The sequence below is a fragment of the Oratosquilla oratoria genome, chromosome 9, assembly GCF_046742065.1.
Source record: "Oratosquilla oratoria isolate Oo_2021 chromosome 9, ASM4674206v1, whole genome shotgun sequence".
NCBI lineage: Eukaryota > Metazoa > Arthropoda > Malacostraca > Stomatopoda > Squillidae > Oratosquilla > Oratosquilla oratoria.
Window position 1 is genome coordinate 30,949,860 of NC_134785.1, and position 12,500 is coordinate 30,962,359.

General features: G+C 40.1%; 1 protein-coding gene across 7 annotated transcripts in view; it reads right to left on the minus strand.

The window, feature by feature from the left end:
- Positions 1 to 12,500, minus strand: part of LOC143028305 (uncharacterized) — a 909,161-nt gene that overhangs the window by 120,967 nt on the left and 775,694 nt on the right. For all 7 annotated transcript variants that reach the window (XM_076190189.1, XM_076190188.1, XM_076190187.1 and 4 more), the window contains one exon: position 1. This exon is cut by the window's left edge and continues 64 nt beyond it. In XM_076190189.1, the coding sequence (XP_076046304.1) occupies position 1 (1 nt within the window). The remainder of the gene's footprint in view (positions 2 to 12,500) is intronic.

Here is a 12,500-nt window from a genome sequence, read left to right on the forward strand (position 1 = left end):
CCTGCAAAATAGAACAGAGATATAAAGTTAAAATAAATTATGCATTCTACTTATCATAGAATATATGGTACCCTATTTCTAAATAAGATCAACATTTTATAAAAAAAAAAATGATAATGATAAAATACATCGATAGACTTGATTCTCAAGTCAAGATAATTCAGTTTTGTAATTAAGAGGTAAACTAAGTGATATAAATATTATGATGAATTAATATATGCAAGAAAATTCAATGAGTGTCATAAGTAATATCTGACAATTTCATTAATGATAGCAAAATACTCAATTTTCATATATTTCCGTTTTTCCTTCTCTTACATAAGCATGTTTATCAACATGTTGCGCCACAGGAAGTCTTGCAAATAAAAAAATAATGTTTACAACCATTCATGTGGACATGCACACACGCACACACACACACACACACACACACACACACACACACACACACACACACACACACACACACACACACACACACACACACACACACACACACACACACACACACACACACACACACACACACACACACACACACACACACACACACACACACACATACACACATGTACACATATACACAGACATACATACCCAACCACCCAAACACACACACACGCGCACATACACACACACACACACACACACACACACACACACACACACACACACACACACACACACACAAAAACGCACACATGCACACACACACACACACACACACACACACACACACACACACACACACACACACACACACACACACACACACACACACACACACAATTCAGTAGAAGAAACGTTAGGAATATACGCTTCACTCCCAGTCCATGTTTCCCTTGCCTTGTTTAAGCAACTTGTTCACAAGGACATTAGTTTTTATTAAATATAATTTGAAACATATTTTGCACCACCAAACACAACATTCATTAGAAAAAAAAAAGAATAAAAACGTGTTGGCTCAATGAAAGTTGATACATGACTGGCAAGCCTCGCCACCAAGCTCAGATTTGGTGGGCAAACTCACAGTGGGCATTGGGGGAGGCTGGGCGAATGCAGGGAAAGGCACTTTTGTTGCCTTAAGCCTATGTGCAATACCTCACTCAGTCCCTGTGAAGAATCAAAGACCCTGAATTTATTGAGATGCAGCTTTTCAGTTACCAAAAATAGGCTTCTTGATTCAACATTTTGGACTTGGCGTCTTCAAATTTTTCTCTCACAGAATCATATATCTTATGCAATATGTGACACTGGAGTTGACTATAATAATCAAAATTGTAGAGGGGATGAATATAACTGGCTAACAACTCATTGATGACGTAATAAGGCGTCCTACCTATTAAAACATTAATTGTGTTGTTAATGCAAGCACTGACATGGAGCCAATCCTCCCATGATTCTTGGAGACTATAAGCAACGTGCCTGAGAATGTCCAAAATCTTCCTATTCGTCCGCTGAACTAGACCATTAGATGAATGATGATATGCAATTACGAAGGTTTGAATGAGGCCGTAGCTTTTGCAAATATTTGCTAAAATCTCATTCCTAAATTCACTCCCATTGTCACTTAGGAGCACTGAAGGAGTAGTGTATGGACAAAAAACATGAGAAACTAAAGCATGGGCAACTACTAGGGCAGACTTGCTAGTAAGGGAGCCACTATCACAAAGCGAGTAAAGTGGTCTACACAAACAAATACATACACTGAACCTTGAGTACTACGGGGCAATTGCAAAAGATCTATAGCTATAGTTTGAAAAGGGAGAGAATGAGTATGGTACTCTAGGATAGGAGCAGTGTGAAAAGAATTTTTGTTCTGGGCACAAGAACTACACTGGGCTACATGAGTGGTAATGTCCAGTTGTATTTTAGGCCAATAATATTTCTTGCAAGCCATAGTCAGATTTTTGTCACGACCTGGGTGACCAGCATGAGGGGTATCATGGGCAAGAGACAGAACAACAGGGACTAGCGACTCAGGGATCACTAACCGTGCCATATCCTGCTCAAGCCCTTAAACATTACAAAGGAGAGTACTGTCTTGTAGAGAAAATTGGGACAGGGGTACAGATTTATCTGGCAAAGCGGTATCTTCACCAAATTCCAAAGCATAAATGACAGCAGGCAAAACAGGGTTCTGACGATGAGCTTTGGCTAAATCTTACAGGGAGAAGTTGCCTATCACTGCAACTGCAGCTACAGGTACATTTTGTGAAAGTGCATCAGCAACATTGTTTGCGCGTCCTGGAATATGCTTAAGGCCTGGGTTAAATTCTTCAATAGTAAGGAACCATCTGGCTAGGCGGCCTGAAAGATTCTTGACTTGAAAAGTTGTGTGGAAGCAGTGTGGTCTGTGTAGACTGTAATAGGATACTCAAAAATGGTGTCACAAAAATGCTTTAAAGCCTACACCATTGCTAATGCCCCTAAATATGTGACAGAGTAACGAGACCCAGGCTTGTTAAATATGCGACTAACATATGCAATAACATGTGGCCTACAACCATCTACTTGCTGCATAAGTACAGCTCCAACACCTGTACCAGAAGCATCTGTACAAATAGTAAAGGGAAAACCATAATCTGGGCATGCCAACACAGGCACTTCAGTAAATGCATGCTTCAACAAACCAAAACTTTCCTGATGAACATCACGCCAACGGAAGAAAGTATCCTTCTTGAGGAGACGTGTAAGGGTAGATGCAATTGAAGCAAGATTCTTGATAAATGCACGATAGTATCCTGCCAGTCCAAGTAAGGATCATACATGGTCTATTGACTTAGGTGTAGGGATTTTCCTAACAGCTTTGACTTTATCATCTGAGGTGTGAATACCATGTTTGTCTACAACATGACCTAGGAGTTGGATACTAGTTTTAAAAAATGAACATTTGGGCAAATTGAGCTCCAATCTAGCTTCAGAAAAACGTTGCAAGACCAGGGACAACTTATGGAAGTGGCTTTCCACATCCTTGGAGACTAAGGGATAAGTCGTCCAGGTAAACAAAAAGTCCGTTTCCTACCAGGCTATGAAAAATTTAGTTAATCAGGCGCTGACATGTCAAGGGAGCATTCCGTAACCCCATGGGGCAACAAAGCCATTCATGATGACCTGGTGGAGTCGAGAAGGCCATGATACTACGAGACTTCTCCTCCATGGGAATCTGCCAAAAGGCAGCTGAGAGAGTTCCTTTCGATGCTAGACGACTAACACGAACAAAGTTAGGGTGAGATAAGACATCAGATCCAATTGGAGCATCTGAAATGCGTACCCGGTTTCGAACTTACTTGAAAGCCCAAAATAATGTTCACCTACAACAACAGCGGCATAAGAAAGTATAGGAGAACCTAAGTGACTAGAACGTTTTGAAGACAACTGTATGATCTGATCATGCACAGAAGGTGAGCTACATATGGAAACCGGCTTATCCGATGCAAGAATAACAGATTTGTGAAAGATCACTACACGGTGCCTAGGAGATGTATTTATGCCATTAATTGTAAGAGCGTCTATGCCCAAGAAACAATCACACATGAGAGCAATCCCAGAAACTGCTACAAAATTATCATAAAAAACGGTAGCATGGGAAGCAAGTCTTAAGTGAATGAAAATAGACCCAAGAATAGGCAAGGAAAAATCTTGTACAGAATGCAATCACTTACGAAAAGGAGATAATGGTATATTATACAAATCCTTGAGAGCATTATATGTCCTTTTACCTATGAGACTACATTCTGCTCCAGTAACTAATGTGACGGAGATAGGTGTTTTCTCTATGTAAAACCGAAATGTAAGTAGTTGAGAAGACTCAGCAGCCACCAAAGGGATGATCTGAGACCGGTTATTATTGGTCAATCCCTTGGTTTTTTATACGGGCGATGGTGAAAATGGAGCAGAGTTTGCCTAAGGTTTAAGCAGTTTTCTGCTTAAAGTTTCAGAATCTTTGAACACTGTTCAGTTGAATGCTTACGCTGTCCATAGGTATGACAATAGCTAGGCTTATCCCAAATCGTTACTCTAGAGAGGTTATGTCTCATGTTAGAAGAGGTATCAGAGAAGTTTCTACGTACAGGAGTCTGCTTTGACTTGTGCTCGTGACGCTTATGGCAAAAGCAAAAAGAACTTGTGTGACCTGTCTTGTTACAATAGGTACATGTAAGTACAGGTGGCGTTAATGTATACGAGGAAGTGCTTTGTGTAGGTACTAATGACTGAGGGGGTGGAGGAGGAGAACTAGGAATACCCGTATGGTGTTGTGTATTGCTAATAAACAAAATACCATATGGCACTTCTTTTGGTTTTCTTGAAAGACTTGTTGCAAAAGACAATAGGGATTTATCCGTCTTATAGATGAGAGAAGATGCTACTCTTCTCTCAAAAGGTTCCAGCAACAAAACGTAAAAAAGATATTCCAAAATAAAGCGGAACCTATCCAAAGTGATAGCATATCTAGCTACCCATTCTGATTTATACAATGAATCTAAGGTCTCAAAAGCAATCTTGCTGGCCTTGGCCTGAGCACGCATATATTTCTGTGTCCCCATATCGGAAGTAAGCACATCAGCTAAATGAAAACACAATTGAAAATTACCACCAACAGGTGAAGTTTCAAATATAAGCAAGAAATTTGTTCTAAAGGTACCATAATCATAGTTTAGTGTTTTGGGGTTAAGACATGAGAGTGCCATCATTTCTTATGCCAATGAGTTAGGAACAAGTTGAGATCTCACGAATGAGATCTTTTCAGATCCGCTACTCACATTAGTGTTTACTATGCTGTCTTCACACTGCTGGATGAAAGCAGCCGCTGAATGATGAGGGTCCTGAGCTGAGAATTTAACTATGGAAGGGTTCTGATGTAGTAGTGTATATGTAATGTTAGCCATTGTCTGAGGTGATGTTTGGCTACTAATAAAGGAGAGTAATTTCTGCTTAGTAGACATCGCTAAAGAGACAAAGATAGGAGAAGGGTTAAGCATTTGAGTGTCATTTCGTAATAACATGTACGTGAAAAAAAATCTTAATACGTACATTAATGGTTGCGACTGCCTACAAAAACATATGCACCATTAAAGAAAAGATCAATCACTCAGGCCTGGCGGTCATAAAAGTATATCCAACACTCGGGAAATACCTAAAAAATAAACAATAACACCAATTGTCTTAAAAATAAATAATTAAAGAAAACGCCACTGCAAAGGGATAACCACAACGATAGCTTAGTGAAAGCAACATGGCCGTATAGTAAGACGTTTCAATTAAGCTGTCTATGATGTAGGCAACGTGGCTACCTAATCTATGATTTAGGCAACATGGCTGCCTTGCTCGATATTTTTTATTACATAAAAAGAAACACAAATAACAACATTTCATAAAAGAGTTTACATGCACTATCATTGTAAGAAAAATGTAATATATTCACAAGGTTTTCAACCAAAATTCAACATAACCAGTCCATCGTTAAGTACTGAAGTCGACCATCACTCAGACCATCTCTTAACACAAACTAGGCTGGAACAGTAATCCTTCCTCATCTAGGCTCCAGAGGAATTGCCTCGAACACAGCAACAAGACGCGAGCATACCACCAATGCAGAAGATGATAACGATAAACAAAATTTTAGATGAAGCACCGAAAGTTACCACAAGGTATTCATCTCTCTCTCTCTCTCTTTCTCTCTCTCAAGAAAAAAAAAACATTACGCACATTTAGAATACACTGTTCATGAGTAATTTTTTAAACATATTTTCTAAAGTCACTGTATCTTGAAAAAACTATCTGGAAACAGAAGAGAAAAGGGGAAACACGCAGACACACACGCGAAATGTTCAAATTCAAACAAAATATGTTAATATGTTACTTTATCACTGCCACCAAATGTAGTAGGGGTGGCAATAAAATTATCAAAAATAATTTGAAACATATATTGCACCACCAAACAATATGGACTAGAAAAATAAAGAGCGTGTTTGTTCAATGAAAGTTGATACACGACTGGCAAGCCACGCCACCAAGCTTATATTTGGTGGGCAAACTCACAGAAGCTCGCTTGGTTTGAATACTTTGTAGTTACGTCTAATAATGTTCATTTATCATACATGCATTATAATTCAATTAATCATATAATTGATAATCAATAATTAATAATACAATTAATGATTAATAATACAATTAATTAGGAAAATATACAATTCCCAAATGAGCAATATGTGTAATACATTTTACTATCACACACACACACACACACACACACACACACACACACACACACACACACACACACACACACACACACACACACACACACACACACACACACACACACACACACACACACACATACGACTCGGTGGTGCGGTTGTTAGAGTCCCCGACTGTCACTACGGCGGTCCCGGTTTGAATCCTGCCCAGGGCTGAAAATAATTTCAGTATCGCTGCACTTCGAGTCGTTACTCCAATTCTCGTGGGAGGGGAGTTGGGGGTGCGTGTGAGTGTAAGGTCAAAGCATTACCCATAGATCGGTCATACGAGCTGTGAGCTCTCTTCCGGGAGGGAAATAGCTGTCGGTCACGAGTCCAACACGTGATCCAAAGGCCAATGTGAAACAAACACACACACACACACACACACACACACACACACACACACACACACACACACACACACACACACACACACACACACACACACACACACACACACTCACACACATTCACTCTCACACTGACACTCTGTTACGTTGACGCCCAGCTCTGGCGTCAACTCTCCACGTCCCTGTCTCGTCTGCTCTGAAAGATTTCGATTGCTACAGCAAACTGGTTTCGTGTGAACAAGATCCTTTCTTATCACCTACCACACCGAGTGAACTGTGGAGACGTCCGCTCAGGATATCAGGAATAAACCGCAGAACTATATTTACATGTATTTGCATGTAAGGTTTACATGTACATATATATACATATATCATCAAATAACAATGGAATATAAGCGTATCTCATCGCTCAGACCTTTAACTCACAGAGGTCTAGCAGGCTCCTTCAATTGGACCGCTTCTTATAAACAGATTAAGTGCTAACAATCCTCTACTGTGTCTCTTATAGTTCATAGATCCATCCGGGTGCCTTGCTGACTACAATTGACTGGTAGCCTTCCCTTCAGGACTCAGCTGGCAACCTCGACCATCACGTCTGAACTGGTCACTTCGACCGTCAGGACTAAACTGGTCACTTCGACCATCGGGACTGAAATGGTCACCTCGACTATCAGGACAGAACTGAAGTAGTCATTGACTCCTACGTACTAACCTCCTCAGTCGTAACAATGGTTCTCCTTAACGAATTACACATTTATTTCCTTTACACATCAATCCTACATCATCTTATTTATTATTTCTAAGAATAGGATATATATAAAGTAACCATACAAAATCTTCTCTAATACTAGTGGAGAATTCTTCGCTCTTTCCAAGGGTGTCAAAACGACCTCAACCACTCAAGAAAAGAGAACGGCGCAGGGGCGGTTGTATTACAATACGTGGTAATACCGTAACAACAACAACAACACACACACACACACACACATACACACACACACACATACACACACTCGCACACACACACACACACACACACACACACACACACACACACACACAACACACACACGCACACACACACACACACATACACACACACACATACACACACACACACACACACACACACACACGCATACACACACACACGCATACACACACACACACAAACACATACACACGCACGCATGCACACACACACACACACACACACACACACACACACACACACACACACACACACACACACACACACACACACACAAAACACCAACAACAACAACTGCGGGTCTCTACGAGCATAGCTCTTCTCCCGCAAAATGCAACTAGTTAAATGCACACTCGCACACACACACACGCAAGCACGCACGCACGCACACGCATGTACGCACGCAGGCACACACACACACACATGCACGTTTTGAATCGAACTGTCGCCAGTTGGCATGCCCCATCGTGGTAACTCATTTTAAGATGGCTTTTTAGATAATTCTTATGGCGTATTAAAAAAATAAGGTAAGACATAGAAACTTAAAGCAACTTGTGGTAAAAGCACTTAATATGTTGACTGAACTACTAATATATTACAATAGGCATGTACATGATTTATTTTTCATTATATTATGCTACCGTGTTATTGTATGATAATAATACAGAATTGAAGTGTCATCATGGTTCACTTAACGAAGTTGCATATTGTACATATCCCACAAGTTTCCAGAAAAAATATATCAATACATGAAAACACTCACTCAGGACACATACATAAACGAATATATGCAGGTAGAGACGCGCGGTCTCACATGAGTTTATTGACAGTCTGTCGTGGGCAATAAATTCATCACATAAATAGAATTTCAGTTGGTGACAGTTCTGACCTACTGCTGACAGGCCTCTCTCAGTACAGACACGAGCTCTCTTGATACAATGCTGATGCTGACTACTCAAATGATTAAAGTCCAAGCTCGTATACATTGACATTTTCTTCAGAGATCTAATTCCCTCTTACATAAAATTTAGCCTTTTGCCTTTTCCGATTATTAAATGCTAAATCTATGAAATTGTATTTCCTCTTTACATTACTTTCTCACCTCTACCAAGCTCGTATACATTGACATTTTCTTCAGAGATCTAATTCCCTCTTACATAAAATTTAGCCTTTTGCCTTTTCCGATTATTAAATGCTAAATCTATGAAATTGTATTTCCTCTTTACATTACTTTCTCACCTCTACCTCACAATCAGGTAGATAAGTCATCTCCCTAAGATACTAAATCATATGAAACAATGTAGGTTAGATATTTAAGCTTCAATAATTCTGAAAAACTACGTGTTGTATGCTTTCACAAGGTCAACAAGAAACAATATAAATCTAAGGTACAGAAAGGTAGTAGATAAGAACAACGATAAAATTTTAGGACATTTTTATAGATTTTACTTTGATGGAAAAAAAATTGCGTTCTTAGATTCTTGGTACATGTACACTAAACTGTATGTTGTCGTCAGCTATTCTACACAATTCACGTACTCGGGCCGCTCGGTGCTCGGTCCGCTTGCTGACTCCTCATCACCGATATTCTCCACCTCCATTGACGTTGGTCCTGTGCACTTGGGTCTTGTTTAATGTTATCCATATATCTTCTTCGGTGTCTTCACACTGATCCTTTTTTCACCAATAATTCTTTCTGTCAAGACCTTCCTTGGTATTCTATACGCTTCCATTCCAGCGACATGCCTGGACCACTGTATTTGTCTTATGATGCTTTCTTGATTTTCAAACTCTCTCAGTTCATGGCTGTGTCGCTGTCTCCATGCCTGTTTGTCTGCATCACAGACTGGGCTAAACATTTTCCCAAAGAGTTTATTTTTTAGATAGATGAAGCGAACTCCATTTTCTTTGTGAGACTCCATGTTTCACATCCATACAGCAAAACTGTTTTTAGTAATAATGTTGTAGGTCTTCAGTTTTGTCTTTCTACATATGTTAGTTCTTCCCAGGACTATCTGGACACTGTAAAAACATTAATAGGGTGCTGCTATCCTGTTTTTAATTTCTATCTCGATATTATTATCACCATCCACTATAGAATCGAGGTCTTTAAATCCTGCACATCCTATACCTGACATAATTTATTTCCATTTGGTCTTCTTTATCGTCCTTGGACTATCGCATTAGCGTTGTTTTTTCATTGTTCACCTGTAATCCATTTCTATTTATTCTCTTTTTCAATGTCATGAAAAGATCTTTTACCCATTCTGTTATTATATCTGATAGGTCCACATCGTCAGCATATTCCAAGAGTCTCACCATTCCGGTCTCAAACACAGCTCCATGATTCTCCCTTGGAATCGTTCTGATAACCTTTTTCAGCATCAGCTTCAAGAGCAAGGGTGATAACATACACACTTGTCTCAGTCCGCTCAACTTCTCTACATAAAGGGTCATCAATTCCTTCAATTTTCTTTTCCAAGGCGACAGTTGCGACTTAGAATGTTTAAGTCACCCCTTTATGCATTTCATCTTCTTTATTTCTCTCATTCCTCTTTTCATTTAGTGTTGTTATGGGCTAATAACAAGCGCTTCTATGCCCGTGAACAATCTTGAACCGCTGATCTGCGTTAACCCATATTTCATATGTTGGTTAAGCGATGATATTTACAATTTGGTTATGGTCTTGTGTCTTGTAGGAAACTGTGGAGACGATAGAAGTGCTAGTGATTTATCTCCAAGGATTTGGTGTAAGTTCAGTACTGTTTCCCGGGGTACATGAAAGAGAAGATAGTTGTTACGGGTGTTGTGTAGATTGGACAGTTTGGCAGTATGTGTGATATTGTGAGGGGAGCCTTACATTGGCAAATGCTCCGAAGGATCGTTTCCTGGCATGATCCTTTTGCTCAAATAAGTCAATAATTCTATTTGAGAAAAAACACTCACTTCGTAACTTTGCAAACATTAGTGTTAATTCCAGATATTCCAGCCTCACATAAACAATCACATGGATCTCTCCTTCAAATACATACATACATACATATACCAAGGCTTTTTCCCCCTTCCAAGGGAGGTAGCCACAAAGGGAAAGGCATAAAAACACTCCCACCCATTTCATCCCTAAATACACTCCACACCCCTCCCACCCTTCCTCTCATCTCCTTCAAATGAGGTAAAAAAAAAAAAAAGTGTTATCTTGTATGCACGAGGAGGCTATGAAATTATGTATATTTTTTCTATAGGTTTTGACTGTATACAATAATTTGTGATTGTACGTAGGAAGCATATCAAAATTAACTTGTTACACTTTATCTACTTCTCTTACGGCTTTAAGAATGAAAATCTGCCTGTGAAGTCTCCCACATGTTAAAAGCTCTCTCTATCTCTTGAAGTATTTTAGGTTGTATATTTTGTAGTAACTTAGGGGCTTACTCCATTCTTATTTTCCAGTAGAGCAAAAAAAAAAAAAATACAAATGCAAAACTGAATTTTAGGCTTTCAATTGGTTCTAACACATTTCAAGTCTCCTACGACTTGAGAATTTTTTTCTTTCTTTATGGACTTGTGATATGAACTTCGTCTGTAAATAATCACTTCAACTTCGGAACAAAAACCTTCGAAAATGAAAACATACTTCGAGTATCGGGACGGAAGTCATCAACATTATCAGCAAAGAAAAACCCCGAAATCTTTATCAATCTGAGGAAAAGACAGATGTGCCATGGACGCTATCAGATTAATTCCACTGCCTCGTCGCTAGCAGCAAACAGAGCTGCAATTGAGACAAGAACTTCGTCCTTCCCCGCGCGCCCTTGACAACACCTCGGGGACCTCCAATTCTGAATCGTGTTGCCTTAGATCTTCGCATGCTGGGGAGGAGGGAGGAGGAGGAGGAGGAGGGAGGAGGAGGAGGAAGAGGAGGGCTTACTTCCTGTCTCCTTCAGTTTGGTCTCTCGAGACCTCGCCGCCCCTTGTGATCATTTGTTCTTTATATTTGTTCACGTTCTTGATGTGACATCCTGGATCGATGGAGCTGTCTTACTTTATCCTTGTGTCTGTCTGGTATCTCTCTCTTTGCCCCCCCCCCCCACCCGTACTCTTTTTCTCTGTCTGTCTGGCATCTCTCTCCTCTCTCTCTCTCTCTCTCTCTCTCTCTCTCTCTCTCTCTCTCTCTCTCTCTCTCTCTCTCTCTCTCTCTCTCTCTCTGTGTGTGTGTGTGTGTGTGTGTGTGTGTGTGTGTGTGTGTGTGTGTGTGTGTGTGTGTACGTGTGTGTGTCTGTCTGCATCTCTCTCTCTCTCTCGTTTTATCAATCTACCTCTATCTCTAACAGGGATTGTTAGAAGCTGGTTCTTGGCTTGATGTTGACTCCAGGAAAGATTCCCTGGATTTAAGATCGGACTTCCATTTATTAGAATTATTCTGAAAAAAAAAAACAATCAAATTAGATTTACTTTGGATCTCCTTCTTCATCTCGAGGTATCCTAGAGCTGAATAAAACTCGCCTGACAGGAATAAGGTTCGAATGAAAACTTAATGACAATGACATGAGAGACGAGCTAACGTTCCAGTTGCAAATCTGTGTCAAAACAGGAAAGAGAGAGAGAGAGAGAGAGAGAGAGAGAGAGAGAGAGAGAGAGAGAGAGAGAGAGAGAGAGAGAGAGAGAGAGAGAGAGAGAGAGAGAGAGAGAGAGAGAGAGAGAGAGAGAGAGAGAGAGAGAGAGAGAGAGAGAGAGAGAGAGAGAGAGAGAGAGAGAGAGAGAGAGAGAGAGAGAGAGAGAGAGAGAGAGAGAGAGAGAGAAGAGAGAAAGACAGCCTTTGCCACAATAAGATCCCTGAGATCAATGATATTGCTAAGCCTCATCCAAAGCAGTAAGGTAGGCAATATAAACGATGATATATTGTAAACCGAGCTT